The following is an 18,244-nucleotide window of genomic DNA, read 5'->3' on the forward strand; positions in this document are numbered from 1 at the left end:
CTCTCATCCCAAAGCCTAATGTTTCAAGCCATGTATTGCAGATTTCTTTAGGGACTAACAAAAGACAACGCACTAGGCAGGACACATTTATCTGCCTTCTGCTGAGATGTGTGGTGGAATATATTATGTTGCTATTGGATGTGGTAACCCTCCTGTTTTGTTTTGGTTTTTTTCTGTTTTAAATACTTAAATACAATGATATCTTATTAGCTGATATTTATTTATTTATTTTATTTTAATCTTTAAGACATCTTCCTACTAAATATTTTCCATGGAAAATGCAGCCTGTAAATAAATTTTGCCCCAGGATGTACATTTCGGATTCCTGTCCTTTTGACTGGTGCTCTGCCATATGTCTCTATGGGCAAAACCTGAACAGTAACATTAGATGTTTAATGGGCTTAAAAAACCCTGAAGTGACAAGGATTTTACCTGCTGAGATTTGAACTGGGTTTTGTGTGCTTTTTTTCAGTGATTTTGCAGTGGTGAGGGAAGTTCCCCTACATGCATTGATGAGGGAAGTTCCATGTGTGGCACTTCTGGCCCTAATTTGTTTTAGTGACAAAAATTTGTGAGTAAAGTCTTCAGGGAAGGGCATCTTTTGGGCTTTTGCCACAGGCTTCCGGTATGCATCTGTGTCAAGTTATTTAGCTTACCCATTTCCCAGTCCTCCTCTCTTAATTAGTGAATCTTTCCCTGTCTCAGCTGTATGTTGGGAGTTTTCAGCTGGCTAATATATTTACAACTCTTTAGGTTCTTCTGGCAGAAGGATGAGTGACTGTTAATGAAGTGTAGGTGTTGATTTTGCCAAGAGCTGAAATAAGGAGAGGGAGAAGCCTTTGGTCCAATTTACAACTGGCTGAGTGGCTTTGCAGTTTCACTAAGTGGGAGTTTTTCTATGGGAGGCAGAGTGCATCTTTTGGATTGCCCCTCAGGCTGAGAATATGTCCCTTTAGATCTCCACATGCAGAGTTAAACTTTCACTGGTCTGTCACAGAGGTAGAATGGAAGTATTTGAGTTTAATTATCATGATATATTTACCTTTTTGATGAAACTAAATTCCTCTGAAATCAGTGGACTTGAGTGTTTTCATGTCAACTCCTAATTAATTTCCTCAGTGAAGGAGAAGCTGGTCCAAACAAGCTCTTTTAGGTGTTCGGAGAGCAAGTTTGGTTGCATGCTGTTACAATTTGGAAAGATGAACAATGTAAGCGTGACTTCCATCTTAAAAAACTTTTAACCTCCCATTTCCCAACATGACCTCTGTTTGTTATAAATGAGGACTTGACATAAGTCAAGCCATAATGCAGAGCTGCTGTCCAGCTAAGCTGGCTGGGGACAGGCTTCTCTCTTGGCCTGTGTAGATGTGTGCTGAGGGCTGACAGAGTCAACCTTCTGCACAAAGAAGAAAGTAACTTAGAAAAAAAGACAGAGAAGTCTGGGCTGGAGGAACAGTTTCTCCTCTGTTGCCCCATGCCCTGTTTAAGCTGGTTGATTTAATCCCAAAGACAGAGCATGGCATCCATGAAAGAAAATCCATTTCCAAGAGAAATAAATGTGGGTTTTCTTTCCCCCTCACGATTTCATTGAGCAAAGTCTTTCTCAGATATTCCCTTTGTTCTTAACATAAATTCCTAGTGCTGCATTTCTTCCAGATGAGTAAGCAGAGAACCAGGATTTCACAGTGAGGAAATGGTCTTTGGGATTTCTTTATTTTTCAGGCTGTTTTATTTTTTTTCCCCAGAGAATTCAATTCCATTATTTATGCTGTATTGTCTATGGGCTTAGAGAGATTCTCAGAAGGTGTAACATATGGCAATTATTTATACTGTAGCCACAAGCAAAGTCACTTAGCCAAGAGTATACTGTGTTGAAAGCATTAGGTCCCTTTAACAGTGTTGTTGCCATTTATTTCATCTCTTATGTACCTGTTGCTTTAAAAAGCTGCTTTATTTTTTTTTTTTTCTCAAGCCTTGGTGATACAACTTTTGGCTTTTGCTAGTCCTGAAATAACCCAGTGGAAACCATTTCAGTAGCAAAGGTCTGTGTATGCACGTTCTGGTGAAGGAAACTTCACAGAACCAGTCTGCTCTTTGAGCCCAAATGTGCAAGTGCTTGAACATTTATTCAAGCTTGTCTCTTCTTTGTTTTGTTCAAAAGAAGCTGTTTCTTGTAGAAGTCTGCTATCAGACTGTAAAACAAACGTGGCACACTGATTAGTTTCTTATAAAAACATCTCTCCACCTTCTCTGCTTGACAAATGGAAAGAATTTGATTTAGTATCATAAAGGGTCGTTACTAGTTGCTATAAAACTGTGCACCGTTGCATTGCCACCTCAAATTAAGTCACAGTATCAGATATTTCCAAAATTAAAGACGTGTTTTGCCTGAATACTTTTGGGTAGAGAAAAGCTGGCTTATTTAATTATTTTTATAGCTGTTCATCAGATATATGTTGCAGAAAGACACAAAAGCAGAAAAATCCAGTAAAGTGATTTAAGATTTGCCTCATTACTTAGCATTTGCCGTGGGCAAAGAGCACACAGAAGAGCAGTCATCACAGATCCTCAGGCACGTGGTGACTTGTGAGGCTGTGGTAGCTGGAGTGGGTGTCTGAGACCCTTAGAATCTAAAACTTGGACTGTAACTTTTTTCAAGCAATTGCATGACACCTTAAGGTTTGTCATCCCAGAGTGCACGGCAGCATATCTGTTTCTAAATCAAGTACAGCTATTTGTTACTCATACTCACTTGTATTTTCAAATATTCTGTTTCCTGTGCCATTTGGACACATTTCTAGCTGGATAAATTTCTTTCTCTCTCTCATTTTTGAAATTCTGTCCAATGCCAAAAGTTTATTAGAGAATTAAATTCTTCTTTTTTTCTTTTTTTTCTCTCTTCCTCTCTCTCTTTCTGTGTTTGCCTGACAGCGTTTTCCAACAGAGGATCATCTGATGATTCACAGGCACAAACATGAAATGACTTTGAAGTTTCCTTCAATAAAAACAGATAATATGTTATCAGGTAAGAAGACATGAATTCAAGAGTCAAGATAACTATTCAGATGATGTTGAAAGCATTACTCCTATTGGAAAGCTACTGGCAAAATGCCTCCAAGATTGGTTTTTAAAAGCCCCAGCTCCAATTAAATAACTAGCAGAGATGGAATAAGCTAGAATGCATATCTTTGAGCAAGAAGACAATTGCCATTCTTCTGCCTTCATACAAGTTTGCCATGAGAGGGAAAGAAATCACCGAACCTCAGCCACACTGACAGCTCTATCATTGATTCCCAGTGAAATATAGGCACTTAAGTGCATGTCACTTGGGAGCCCAGCAGTGAGAGTGTTAATGAAGTGTGTTTGTGCTGTTGCTGTAAGACTTTCTATTGAAGCTAGACAGACTTGCTTCAGCAGCTGGAAGAGGCCACATTGTATGAGCCGCCGGTATGGTGACTCCAGAACTGCCCACTGTAAATAGCCATAACTAGAAAGGTAAACCAGTGGGTAATACCCAGTACCCTTTGCCCATCTCTCTCTGCACTTCCCCCTTCATAAGCAGGGGTTATTTGGTATTAGGTGCAATTGTACCCTTTAGTTTCTTGAGTAGTATTTTTCTTATGCACGCTTTTTTTGTGCTCTTTTCTGTGTAACCACATATCAATGGCTTGCTGGCCTTCAGCCAGTGCTGGGTAAGATCAAGCTAGCCCTTTATTTTACTTCTTTCCTCTCCTATTCCCTTTCCTATTGTTTATTCTTTGGGCTACAGTAATGAACTATTTAGAATAGCATCTCTAGAATTTTTCAGGTTTCAAAGTAATGGTAGAAAAGCCCCCCTATAATGCAAATGTGTGTGTGGATGTTCAGCAGTGTTTGATATTTGTCTTTTACAATGGCCTTCTTCAAGGTAAATCGTGCCATTTGAGATGAAAATGGGTCATTAAAGGGACTCCAGCAGACTAACTCTTTTATGGTTAAACTGTTTCCATTTTCATGAAAATCATAATTAAGTAAGAATGGCTTCCACATCTTTGATTTAGATCTTTGTTAGCTTGTTTTTCTTTTTTTTTGTTGGGTCTTTAGTAACCAATGAGAAATTAGACAGACTTTTTCCCAAATCGAGTTTATTTTGCTTTTACATTTTAAAATGCCATAGTGGACTAAGTTTAGAAAGAAACAGTACACAGTTTTGAAGAGTAGGTCTTTAAAGTGCCTGAATGCCAGCTATGCCCACAGAAGCCCATGTTTGCAAACACAAATGGGAAAAAGCTGCTTTTGCATTTGGCTGTGTCCTTTGGCGAAGACATCTGTGCTATGGACACATTCACCCTGTGCAAGTGCTGGCTTTTGTTAAAACTTTCTGTTTGGCAAGATTTTTGTTCGAGTTCAGTTTCTAAGGAATCTATTCTGTCATCAGGAGTCCCCTGAGCAGAGTAGCTCTATTTATGTTTGTTAACTTCTAAGATTTAGCTGTCCTGCTCCTTGCAATGGGTTGCTTTCCCAAGCAAAAAGAATGATTTTTCCTTCAGCTCTACCACTGGTACTGGGCCCCTAAACCTGCAGTTAGCCAACTGTACATACTAATGCAGAATTTTCTGGCCAGAAAGACTCTGAGATTGCTTCTAAGGGATGTATTCTTTGAGGTTTGTGTATGATGATCTTCCATAGTAGTGAAAGAGTAAAAAGCTGCACGTGTTCTTGAAAACTGTGGTCAGTGTGCCTGACTGTAATGGCCTGGCAACTTGGTTCTGTTGTGTATTGATTCCTCTTTTTGTGTTTGTTTGCTGGATTTATTTGGCATTTTGCAGTCCTTACTCTGGAAGCATCATAGATCATCTACTCTCTGCAGGAAGACATTGAAAAATAGTTGTTTCATTACCCACCAAAACCCTGGGGAAATCTAAATACCTTAAAGTTTAAGATGTTTTATTCTTAGATTTCATAATGAAAAATTAATGATATATGGGGAAAAGAGATAGACTTTTCTCTTAAACATTTGTCTTCATGTCTTCCTTGTTTTTTGCATTTTTGCTTATTTCACTTTTTTAAAAAAATTGTTCCTGTCATCAGTAGGTTCAAAGAATTGCAGCAGCAATTGCCCTGTAATAAGCCAGGTGCAGTGCTAGCTTTTTTTTTCCCTCTTTCTCCTAAGCTGCCTAGAAGTCAGACTTTCTAATTTTTTTTCCAGTATGTTGTATACTATCTTTTAATTTGTTGTGTATGATCCATTTATTATTAGCAATTAGTCATGAAAAATAACACACTGTATGCTTTCAGGCAGACATTAGAATTATCTACTCTGTTTACAGAGGTAGCTTAATCCCCAGTCTGGGTACACTGTAATATCAGTAATATTTAACATACATTAAACATGTTTTCTATAAACTGTTCCTGGAACCAGGCACTGAAACTGTTGGTCTTGTACAAGACATCTTGGAAACTAAGCAAAATATGGCTTGGGAAGAAGGAACTTGCTTCTAGTGTGAAATCTGTGTTGGGATCTGAAATATCAGCTTCTAAGGGAGAAGTAAATTTATGTTATATGTGAAGTTATATGTTGTTATGTAGGTGGGGTCAGTGTCTAATAAGCAATGGCTCATGACCTGATTGCAACTAGTGGTGCTGTGCTGGTTTATCAAGTCTACCTCTCCAGGAGTTTCCATGTTATCAGGTAGCTCCACTATGTTTTCTACCATTTTTTTTTGTTCTGGCTTAAGAAGAACAAGTTGTATTAAACCTGGTGAACCAATCTCTTGAACCAATTTGGAAACTCCAGATACCTATGTACACTAAACAGCTTTCTGTTCTCTGACTGTATAAATGGAAGGAAAATCCACTAGAGGCATTGTATTAAAATGCAAGTGATACTTTTGTTGCACAACTTTACAATACAATTTTGTCTTTTAAAATGAATGTTATTTGTTCCTCTTAGTTGTAGGTTTGTTAAAAAGTCTTGTTAAGAGTATGGATAAAGAGTCATTGACGTTTTCCATTTCCATCTTTCCAGCCAAAAAAGAGCTGTTTGAGATAACACAGAATATCTTATGTAAGTTTTGCATGCTAGCCATTGTTGCAGGCAACTTTGTAGTTAAATTGACTGAAATAGATGTCAACCCTTTGCTGTTGTGCTACGTGAACAGTGTTTGTATTGCTTTGAAACTCTGTAGTTGGTTGTGTGACAAAGCTTTTGCATTTAAACACCAAAATATTAATGTCTGTGGAATAGATTGTTTCCTCCGGAGAAATACTAAAAGCCTTGTGGAACTGAACTATGGGAGCTGAGGATTATCTACACAGAAACCTTTTTTCCTTCCTCGTTCTGTTTACCGAAACCAAATCCTCTAGAGTTTTGGTGATAAAGCCCACTGTGGAGGTAGAGACAGTTTTTTGTAGATGAAAAAACTGCCTGTAATAAAGGTAGTGGAAATGTATTCCTTTTTCCAGGTAATGCCTGTATCAGTGAGGTAATTTATATCACCCTTGGTTGCCTTAATTTTTTCTTCCTTGTAGTTTACACAGAGAGGTTTATCTAGGCATGAATTTTGAGGAGTGCAAAATGATTTGATATAAGGACTAATACTGTAGTTTGTTTTCTTGCTTGTTTCTGTGTCCTTTGCTTTATCAAAAATGAAATGAAACATCTTCTAACCTTTACTGGTCAGCTTCAGAGTGACCAAAAGACTTTAAAAATTAGTTGTACCCACTATGTGTATCACCCCAGGGAAGTCCAACCAGTGCTTTAAACACTACATATTTAAGAAGTAAAGTTCTTGGTAGCCCTCATCTGGGTGGGAGCAGTTTCACCCCATATGTCTGGGTGCCCTTCTTCTTTCTCTCCTCTTTCTCCACCTGTTTGATGTGTTATGATGTTGAGCTCCTCAGTGCACTTGGGTAGAAACCTGTGAAATCAATGAAGAAACCCTTCTGAATTTTTCAGGACATTCCTCTGTCTTTGTTGGCTGCTTGATGGGCAGCCCTTCAAACTTCTATGCTAGCTCCTTTATTCTGACTTTGTTATCATTGTATGAAAGTACAACATGGCTAACTGTATAACTTCAACAGAGCCCACAGCTGAACAAGCCATAAGTCTATTATTGTTGCACATCAGACTAAACAAAATTTTTTTTTTTAAAGAGAAATGAAGAATCAAGTTACACACTTTGGAGCTGTGCTGTTAGGTATCTTACCAAATCAGAATTCGGATTTTTTTTTTTTCTCAAAATGCAAGCTTGTTTCACATAAGTGTCCTTTGTTCTCCAGGGCTTTTTTAAACTGGTAACAAGCTTTAAAGTTTTCTCTTTTGTTTTGAGGGATGAAACTCAGGAATTCAAGGTAGTTAGACAAAATACATTCTGGATGAATCAAGTAAGTTTCTGTATAGCAAGCTAGTGTTGTGTTTCCTGAGCTGTTGTTTTGAAAACAATATATTGAGTCTGAGTGTCCTTTCTGAGACTATTATTTCAATCCCCACACCTCCAAACAAACAACAACAAAGAAACCCCCATGCATTGCCAAACATCGTGAGTACATAATGGAATCTTTTGACTTTGCTGAAGACTTCAAGTTCTCCATTGCCTTACAGAATATATATTTTTTTAATGAATCTGAGAAATCAGGTATCACTTCAGACATTGAGGACAGAATTTCAAAAGTCAGCAACCAAAACACACACAGTATATGAGATTCTGGTCAGAATATGATTGCTGAGTGCATCTGAAATCTTTTCCTGTAAGATACAGAAGGCTAACTTGGGATCTGCACAGGTGAGATCATTTGGACTTGCTCTGGGGCTTACATATTGTCTGTTTACATATTTGAGGCTTATTTAAAGTTAATGTTTCTTGCAGCCTATCTGGTGATGACTGTGTCTTCAGAGAAGCTGATTATTCCACTGAGTGATAGGCTGAACAATATTTTTATTGCCTAGTCTGAAGCTTGTCAAAATCTGTGTTCAAGCTGGTGATAAAGTTGAGATAGAAATAATTTCCTAAGTAATTATCAGATGACAGGTTTACCTATGAAGTGATAGTTGGCTAGAGGTAGATGCCTCAAAGGACAGTAAACTAGTTCTTGAGGATGGAACTAGCTGAGGATGGAAAGATTTTTACATGTTGAACAATGGGACTGGGTTGGGCTAGCTGATCAGTATAACAGGCAGGTATCTGGGGTTAACCTAGATAAACCTGTATCCCAAGCTGCCAATTCAAAATACAGCTTGTGACATTAAAGTCCTGGGTTATGTGAGTAGCCGTGTGCCTGCAGAACAGCTTCCTACGTAACGTGTGTCCTCAGCAGGAATGCTGAGAGTGGTGCTAGCTCTGTCTGAGTTCTGGTCCAGATGGGTCTGGCTCATCCAGTTGCTCAAGTGCAACAAATCAGAGCCCTGTTCTCAATGAGTCTGCAATAGTTGTGGGCGCTGGTGATAGCAACAAAAGCTTTGTTTGTACCAACAGGGAACAGTGAGGTCAGGCACAAGCTGTTGGAACTATTAATGCATTTTTAAGTGCTGAGAATTAGGAATATTTTATTAATTCTGGGAGACCTGATTTTGTAGCTTATGTTAGGGTCTCTTTGTGATACTGTTCCCAATTAAAACACAAAAGCTTGCCTAATCTAGGTAAAAGAATTCCTGTGGTGTTGAGAGTAATTTCTTCTACTAATTTGCCTACATCCTAAAGCAGAACTGGTTTGCAGAGGCAAAATAGTTGGTTGCTCAGGGGCAAAGCAAGCTCACTAGACTTGGTAGCCTTGAAATCCTGAAACCAATGAGTGCAGTGTATGTGCAGAGTAACTACTTCACTACACGGGGTCTCAATATTTTAAAGTCTGGATCTTTATAATTTCTGCTCTCACACAGAGGTTTTGTGGACTTCTGGTTTCTATGAATGTAGAAGGCTGAAGTATTAGAGCTAGAAAGGCAGGTGTTGTTTTACATCTGACTGAGCTGACTTCCAGAAGGTCTGTGGATGGAGTTTAGGCTGGCTGGTTGGTGGTGTTCCTTCCTCAGCTGGGAGAAACAAGGGGCTGTCTGTTTTAACACAATCTTGGTGTGAATTCCTGCCAGTCCGCTTTCTGGAACATAGGAACTACAGTAGCCATATGGGGAGCCTGAGGTAATAAATAAAGATCACCATCTCAAGATGTAGGGGGTGTAAACAGTATCGTTATCAGTTTTGATCTTTTGAGATATTAAAATAGTTACTTGGAAAGTTCAACTGTTGGCAACACCACTGGTTATCTTGTGGTGCAGAAGATAGATTTTCAGCATGAGCAGAGAAAAGCCATTGAAGACCTTGTGCAATTGAAGTTTCATTCCTGCTCTGGCTTGCTTTTCTTCACTGTTAAAATGGATTTACTTTCCATTCCAAGTGAGAAAACTTTTTTTTTTCTTTTTCTTTTTTTGGTCAGTTCTGGGCTCAAGCAACTCTGAAGAAACCCAGGATTTTTGATTCTAGTTCAAGTGGTGGCATCAATTTCTTTGTGAAACCATAGTTTCTCATCTTGGCCATGAAATTGATACCTTGCTTATGGATATGGATATACCACTTCTAACAATAAAACATTTCCTGTATTTACCTCACATTCAGATGCTAATGTGCCTTTTGTGTCCAGGAAGACTTAGCAGCAATTGTCTTTGATTTTCTACAAAGCAATGATGTTGTTCACTAAAGTAGCACTTAATCCTTTTTGGAAATTAGATCTATTTCTCCTGCATTTTAGTGCACTTCATTTCCAGTACGAACTCCAGTCCAAGGGCCAAAGACAACCCTGGTGTAAATCTACTGAGTTTACTGAGGTTACCCTAGAGATTTTTTGGCACTGCTTATGTAGGATATGGACCTGTAAAGTGCTGAGTATCCTCAGCTCCCATCAATGCCAGCACCTTGTCAACTCATCTCCTTTTGTTGAGTTCCTGCAGGATTCTTGGAAAGTTACGTTTCTAACTCTGGTAATACTGTAGTTAGCTGTGAAAACTAATAGATAAATAAGTGTGTATTCCCAAGTGCTTGAGGTTTGTTTCCATTAAGCTCATAAGTAGGATGCTCAAGCCAAAAGAAATGAAAAAGAATTTTAACATTAAGGACTTGCATTTTATGTTCCTTCAAGATGTTCTATCAGAAATATAAATGAAAATGAGTGTCTTTGCCCTTGGATTACCTGAGGTAAAACCTGGAGGATCATGCTTGATATAGGTTGAAATTGGCTTCACCTTGCTTTATAATGGAGGAGGCTGATCCTCTTCCTTAGTTTCCAAGTGAAAACTGTGTTTTCTTTTGTATGCCTTGCTTTTGTACTGCTTATTTAAGGGTTGATGTGTATTTCTATCCTGATCATGTAAAGTGCATTGTGTCAGGCAACTGTTTGCTGTAAGGGGTAATCTTAGAACTTGACCCAGCTTAGCTAGGTGCAAGAAACCAGTTTTTTCTTCCAGAACTCACTGAAGTGGGAAGCTTTTTTCTGAGGTCAGAATTGACCCAATATGGGCAATGGGATTTAGTATGACAGAGTTTTCATTCTTTAAAACATGAAATACAAACAATAGGTAGTTGTCAAGGACTATGCGGAAGATTATTTTTTAAGAAGGTGAGTCCAGTCTTTCTGTAAAATCAGGAACAAAGCATCTTGAGCTGGAACAGAGCCTTGGGAAGAAGGAGCCAAGGTGGAATAGTTAAGAACTAACCTCAATGAATGGAGGTGCCTCAGAGCTGTGCTTTGGGGAGTCTTTGGTTCCCAAATTTGGGCTTGATTTTTCATTTCCTGAAGAAAGACCAGCCAAGGTCATCACTGAAACTACAGTCTACATGGCAATTTAGCTTGTCTGTCTTGCAGGTTTTTGAAAAGGTATGGGAAAACCATGTAATTGCTTCAGTTCCTCCTGCCTGTGGCATTAAAGTGAATCCTGTCCTTGTATTAATTCTGAGAGGGCAGAAAAGTCCTAGAGATGAAGGCATTAAATTTTTTTTTTACTCCAAATTCCATGGTTTTGCATGTATTATCAACACTTTCAGGTATAAAATGCAAAACGATGCTTCTTCATGGCCGAAATTTAACTTTTCATAGCTTTTCTAAACGTCATTTAACTCTTCCCTCAAAAATTGTCTCGGAAGCAGAGTTTCTTGTCGTGGCTACCTTTTCTGCTCAATATATGTATGTTTGAGGTGGTTTTTGAGCATCTGAAGGCATTAACTAGTGTGCATCCACAGCAGTTAACATGAGTGCTGTGGTGTAAATGTGCATTATGATACATACTGTGCATTGTTCTGCATGTGCCTATTTTTGGAGGTTTATAGACAGTTTGAATGACCGTTTGTACATGTTAAGGATATGCACTTGTGTTATGTGCCCTGGGAAAACCCATGCTGTTGTCTTTCTTGCCTGAATGATGACTGCTGCCTGGTTTTGGACATTGATGGCAAGCACTGGCTGCCCACAGTGTTTAGTGTCAAAATTTAGCACTGTGTGGGTTTTTTAATGATGGTGTGGTAGGTAGGGGTGGGAAGACAAAGAGAAGTTTAGTCAGAACCTCTCTTTTCATTGAAGACTATTTAATTGACTCCTTCTCCTTTTAATATTAAGCACCTATGATCATTTCTTGTCGTATTCTCAGATCAAACTCCTACACCAACACGCTTTCTGAAGAACTGTGAGGAAGTCGGCCTCTTCAACGACATCGACTGCTCCCTAGAGCACGAGTTTAGGAAGGCACAAGAAGAAGAGAACAACAAAAGGGTGAGTGTGAGCACACCATGCCCTTCCTCCCCTTTTGATTCCTTGAAATGTTAAATGAAGTGTCCTTTAATCTTTGAGAAAGCAGATTGAGCTCTACTACCTGGTAGTAACCTTTTGGTTAGAAACTAGGTGGCACTATAAATTGCGACATGCTTTTTAAAACTATTGAAGCAGTTGATGGAAATAAAAACCCCAAACCAACAAAAAACCAGTATTAAATACAAAAAAAGGTGTAACTGTGTTTGCCAGGGTTTGATTCCAAGTCTCTGCTTTTAAGTAAACTATAACACAAACCACACACCTCTTGAGGGAGAGGCTTGGGAAAATTATATCATCTTTGAAGTGAGGATTGCAAACTGGCTCAAATACATTACAGGGATTTGTCTTAGGAAGGGGCATTTACTTAAGAGAAAAACTTTTTCTTTTTTTTTTAATTCCTCCACAACACAGTGGGCCCTTGGATTTATTTGTAATCAATACCAGATTTGTTGTGTTTCTGTATTTCTCATAAAGCATTCAAGTTGAGCTGGGAAACTTTGACTTGAAATGCCTAGTAGATAACATATCCCATTTTCAATTAGTATTCTTTTCTTTAATTCTGAAGTTGTTCTGTCAGTATTCTGAAGTTTAGGTTGAATTATATAGGCCACCTTGTATGTAAGTGTATTCCTGTACCCAAAGATAGTTAAGAGTGTTTTCAGAGATTCTAAAGTGCTGTTAAAATTTTCAAAGGATTGTAAAAGAGCATAATGCACCAGAGAGGCCAGCAAGAAAAGAGGTAAAGCTGCTTGCTGAGGTGCAGAACAGGAGAGGTGGCTTGTAGAAAGAATAGAAGAAGGGAGTCTAGGAGCAGCTTGGTTTTGGCTTATAAGGAAGGGAGTCTAGGTGTGGTTTATTTGTGGCTCATAAGGAAAGAGACTGGGACAGGTAGAGGAGCAGAGAGGCTGTGTCATGGTATACTGAGCAAGGAGTAAGAGTGTCCAAATGTGAGAGAGTTCAAGTTTTGGTCAGGTACTGGGAAAATAGGACAGACTGACCCTCACAGCTTTGTGTGTTGGACAAATGTTAGGAAACAGCCATGTATTGAGATAAATGTGTCTGATTTTAGACTTGTTAAAAACTTTGTGGTTTAGGTGGTGCAGAGGGGAGTCTTAGCTAAAATCAGGCAGAACATTTCTGTATGCTCCTACTTCTTTGTGCATTAGGGGATTCCTAAGTTTTTCTCTGTGCCTGGTGTTTATTTTGCAGGAGTAGGAGATGAGGAGAAATCTACTGAGGTGGACCTGAGTGCAGTTAGCTACAGATTGCAGCTCTTGATGTTCCAGAAAGATTTCAGCTTGCAAGGGATAGTTGCAAAATCTGATTAAAACCTAGACAAGGGCATCAAGTTACCTGATAATTCCAGCTGTTTAGCAGTCTCTGGGAGTCTTATTCTGCCCTCCTACCAACCCCTGCAGCTGCCATTGGTGATCTCCAGGGAGCAAATAAGTGATCATGGGGGTGGGAAATTAAAAGAAAAAAAAAAAAAAGGGGGGGGGGGGTGAAAAAGGAAAAAAAAAGGAATTAAAAAAAAGGGCATAAGTCCCACTAGCTGGCTAACCTGTAACATTTGCTCTGTGTTTCCAATTAGTCTGCTGAATGTCCATTCTTACATTACTGACTGACTGTCAGATAGGAATCTGAGGCGGGCCCCAGTAGAGCCTTACACAAATGCAAGAGACAAAGGCCAAGACAGAAGGAGACTCCTTGGGTTGCAGCTATCCCTGAGGAAATGCTTCCAACAGCCTGTCCCTGGAATATGAGTGTGATGTAGTGTTGGCCTAATGGACCCACCAACACAGGGAGACTAAGGTTAACTGCATGGAAATCTTACTCACTGCTCAGAAAAGTCTTCCAAAAATATTTTTGGTCATATTAATTTCTCTGGACTCTGAAAGAAACAGTTTTGTTTATTTTAGTATATCACTGTGGCTTAGCACACAGCTTGACACTGAAATCTTGTAACAGAAAAACACTTTCATTTCTCATTGGCTTTTTTTGCTCCTTGAGAGTCATAATTTGAAAATTCAGAGGATAAAGTTCAAGTAGCTGCATTTTTTTCTTTCTTCATTTTTATTTTTTTTAGTCTTCTGGGTAGGAGCCCACAGATAATCCATGAGAATTTGTTGTGGTGAAGCTGGTTGTGCAGACTGGTGACTTTCCAAATTAGCTGTGAAGCTCTGAGTGAATGGGTGGCAGAACATCATAGTACCTTTTTTTGTAAAGGTACTATAGAGTAGAAAGCACTTGCATTAATATCCTAACTTCTTATCCAGGAATAAATCATTTGACATCCTTCTGACATAGTTGCTCATGTGTAAAGTGGAAGTAGTGTTTCTTTATGCCTCCCATACTTGATATGCCTTATGATTGTAAGCTCATCTGTCAAGGACCACCTCTGAAAATGTATGTGGATCAGCCTTTGCTCGGAGACTGAGGGGACTCAAGGAACAATAATGATTATGATGTCCTCCAGGACCTGAATTGAGAAAAGTAAAGCTATAAATGGAAGTGAGTTTGTCACATGGCTTTGGCTCCTCTGCTGTTTAAACCATCCAGTATTATTTGGAAGTCTCTCCTTGAGAAAGGCCTGCTCCCTAAATGCAAGGGGTGCTATAGATCAGCAATAAGCATATGGATAAGCATATGAGAAAGAGGCTTTTTCCATCCTCTTGATGTCACTGTTCCTGGCACAAGCGTCCTGCCACCCAAATTCACCACCAAAATTAGCATAGGTAAAAGCATACCTATACTATATTTCTACTTGCAAAATTGTAAATGTTAAAGTTCTTGGGAGCTTGAGGCAAACAGCAACATACCCAGACAAAACATGCAACCCGACTCAACAAGGCAGGTAGTGCTGGCAGATCACATGACCATCTTAGCCCACTAGATGCATATTTTAGGCTTGTGCTGCTTGGAACATTAGGTATCCAAAGCATTTGTAGTGGGTTGTAATTGCAAACACGTAATTGCTGCTACTGGATAGACTCAGTTGTCACATCTTGTTTTGAGCATTGAGTTGGGGCTGAGACGATAGTGTCAAAAATGGGAACAGTCAGGGTCTGTTTCTGAATAACTTAGTGGACCCAATCAATTAAATGCATCTAGCCTGACCTCCCTGCGTGAAATGAGAAAAAGTGGAAATATGCTGAGTGTAGCAAGTAGAGTATTGCATCAAATAGTATTTACAAATAGTGAGCTAAATATTTTCAACATGAGGGCATGTTTAAAGTCACATTCTGCTTATGCTAGAATTTGGATGCATCACTTCCTGAGACTTATCCTGAAACTTTGAAATCTTCTCACCATTGTTCAGTGCTGCATGATAATACGTAAGTTATGAAAATGAGGCAGGGAAATGGCTGTTCTCAATTACAGCTTGGTTTTATTGTGGGTTGTTCAGTGTTGGTTCAGGAAGCTCATGGCTAGCAAGTCCTCTATGTGGCCTAATATTCCTATTCTAAATATACTATCCCAAGGCAGGCACCTCACTGCTAGAAAAGCATCAGCAAATTGAAGTAGTCCAGTAAAGAAAAAGAACAAAACCAAGTACAGAGCCTTTGGTGGTTAAATAATTTCAGTCTGCAGAAGGATTAAAAAGCCTGAGTATCCAGTTTAGTTGTTTGAAACAAGGGATGATGCTACAGTCTGATGTGTGTTTGAAAGACATATATTTGGTTTGTACTTTTTAGGTTCTCCTTCTACCTTGTATATATTTCTGTGTATCAGCATAAGAAAGTAGATAAAATGCACTTGTCTAGCTTGTACCACCTCACTATTTCATGCTGAATTCAGTGACTCTCTGACCTCCAGAAGAAATTTCTTGCAAATGTTTTCTGAATGTCATAGTTTGGTACTGTAGCCTATGGGTATAGGGAAGATGATATAATTCAAAGCAAGATGGAAATGATAGAATCTGTCTCTTGAGAAGTATAGTTTGGTGAAAGAATTAACTTAATTTCCACACCTTGCTTAAATTTCATGCAATGTATATCTAGCCCATAGGTTTTCCCCTCTTCTGAAAAATAATATAGAAAAATCATGAGGGATTTTTCCTGTACTTAATAGGTGACATTACAGCAGCTGAAACGAGCAGTGCAGTAAATGGGGCCCTCAGCCAGGAAAGGGTGATATTGTACCCTTATATGAGAAGAAAAAAATATTTATATGTTGATAAAGCACATTGTGTAAGTGTTTGGGTTTTAGAGGCCTGTATTGTAATACTAATAGTCTATGTGGTAATGCTGGCAGTCCACTCTCTTGGTGAAAGAGAAGAACAGGGATTAAGGGTTCATTCTGGTGGTTGGCTTGGTTGATGGGTGACAAATTAGCCCCAGTTTTCCCTTGTGAGTACTCTGAAACCCCAGTAGGGTCCTGGACAAGAACAGTGTGCTGGTAGATGTTTCAGAGGCAAGTGCTCTGAAAGGGCTGAATTTCACTTGTGAAGTAATACAAACCAACAAACTCATAAGCCTGTTCCTGGAGCACTTTTGACTCATTGTTTGACAGTCTGTACAGCAGAAGAAAGGAAAGACTTATGTTTAAATACTTACTATTTTGATTTTTTAAAAAAATTATGCAATCATAAATGCACATATGTCCATTCTCCCTGCAGCATTTACCTAAACATCCATAAGACCATCCATATTTTTTAAGTCAAAGGGCCCTCTGATTTCCTATTTTCCTACTGAGATTAAGTACCTTATATACTCAGTATGTCATAGTAGATACAAAGTAAGACTAGGAATTGTTTATGTTAATACAGTGCTTAAGGGCCAGGGTACCGCTGTTGTAGGTATTGTAATAATTTCAAGCTGTTACTTTATCAATCAGTTAAGCTGTTGTCAAGGTGATAGCTCAAAACTCTAAAAGTCAGAGTCCAAAATATCACCCCACATTCAAAGGTTTCAGTATAATAGTTCCTATACTCTAAATATAACATCTATGTCTGTGAAGATGTAAGCATCCTCACACCACAGCATTCTTTCTGGGTGATTGAAGTGCTGGAAAGATACACTGTAACTCTGTATCAGAGCTTTTCTGAGTGTTATTCTGGGTTTTTATTTACATTAATTGCATCAGGTTATTGATCTGCTTTTTGGGTTCATTTTTTGGCTTGCAACAGCCCATTGTTCTTAATTAAATTAACTCTTGCAGTATTCCTATGGAGAAGGTAAATGCTCTGTCTGTTATTTTCTAAGGGAAAAACAGATTCCAGAGGACATTGATTTCCAAAGCTCCTTTGTAGTGTGACACCAAGATCTTGAAGGAATCACATACATGGAGTGAGAATTGCAGGGTATCTGGGTCGTCTCCACCATTCTGGCAAGAGAGCAGCTTTTTGCCTATTTTGGTTCCTAAACCTCTTTAGCAGCGTGGCCCCAAAAGATTGATAGACGCCCTCAAAGACGTTCTGGTGCCTTGCTCTCACTGAAACAAAGCAGGACTAAATCAGAGAGCTACCATAAAGGATCTGGCCTCAAGTGACATGCTGAAAATTGCACAGGAAGTCTGTGGCAGAGCCTCGGATTGATTCCATATCTCCTTGGTCTCAGAATAGGGCATCCCATAGACCATGTGTGTTAAAGATTTATCAGCTGTTGTTCAGTGTTGCTAAAGACAGGAAGAATGCTCTCCTCCCCTCTCCAGATGGGTAGGCTTGCTGGATTTTAACTTCTTAACCTTCGTAGATTTCATGGTAGACATATGGCGGTTCTTTGTATTTTGTATGATGGCAGCTCCACAGTTGGTGCTTCAGTCCCCCGCTTTACGAGTCCTGTTTTGAGCATGTATCTATCTCCAGGCACTCAGTTGCCACACTGAACTGTGTTACAAAAGGGACACTTTCTGCATAATGGCACAGGAAATCTGTCAAGACAAAACTGTTCATAACATGACCTTGCAGAAATACTCACAAGAATAGGCTTTAATTTAGGCTTGTTGCTGGTGGTACAGCATCTTATCTTCTCCTGGCAGGCAGGTCTATCTTACCTTGAATGGACTTTTGAATGGTTTTATGGGTTTAGATCCTCATACTCAAAGAGAAGACCTCAGTGTTTTTCCAGCAATAAATGCATATATTGTGCAGAAAGGCAGTTCTTGAGGGCATACGTTTTTGATTCAGCTAAACTTCCGTAACCATCATCCTTCCATGTTCTTCTGAATTTCAGCAGAGCTCAATCAGGACAGTCCACTTTCTTTCTTCTTATTATTGTGTCTGTCCCAAAGAAGCTGAGTCATCCTCTTGTAATGTTTGGAGGTTTGTTATGTTTTGTGTGTTTTGGCTACCCCCAGAAAAGGAGGCCCATCTGATTTCATTCTAACATTTCTTTCACAGCAACACACTGAAGTTGTGCCTTTTGCCTTGGTCTTCCTTGGAATGTTTTTAATGGCACAGCTTCCTTGTTACCAGTTCAGATTTCAGCAGCATGGACTGGATGGCACATGAAAAAGGGATAAACCTTTCCTGTAG

At 39.1% G+C, this 18,244-nt stretch overlaps 1 protein-coding gene across 2 annotated transcripts in view; it reads left to right on the top strand.

Moving 5' to 3' along the window:
- CREB5 (cAMP responsive element binding protein 5) overlaps positions 1 to 18,244 on the top strand; it is a 255,838-nt gene that overhangs the window by 43,256 nt on the left and 194,338 nt on the right. For both annotated transcript variants that reach the window (XM_069007193.1, XM_069007195.1), the window contains exons 2-3: positions 2,932 to 3,025; positions 11,609 to 11,730. In XM_069007193.1, coding sequence (XP_068863294.1) covers positions 2,956 to 3,025; positions 11,609 to 11,730 — 192 coding nt within the window. In that variant the 5' untranslated portion in view covers positions 2,932 to 2,955. The remainder of the gene's footprint in view (positions 1 to 2,931; positions 3,026 to 11,608; positions 11,731 to 18,244) is intronic.

Source organism: Aphelocoma coerulescens, chromosome 2 (assembly GCF_041296385.1).
Source record: "Aphelocoma coerulescens isolate FSJ_1873_10779 chromosome 2, UR_Acoe_1.0, whole genome shotgun sequence".
Lineage (NCBI taxonomy): Eukaryota > Metazoa > Chordata > Aves > Passeriformes > Corvidae > Aphelocoma > Aphelocoma coerulescens.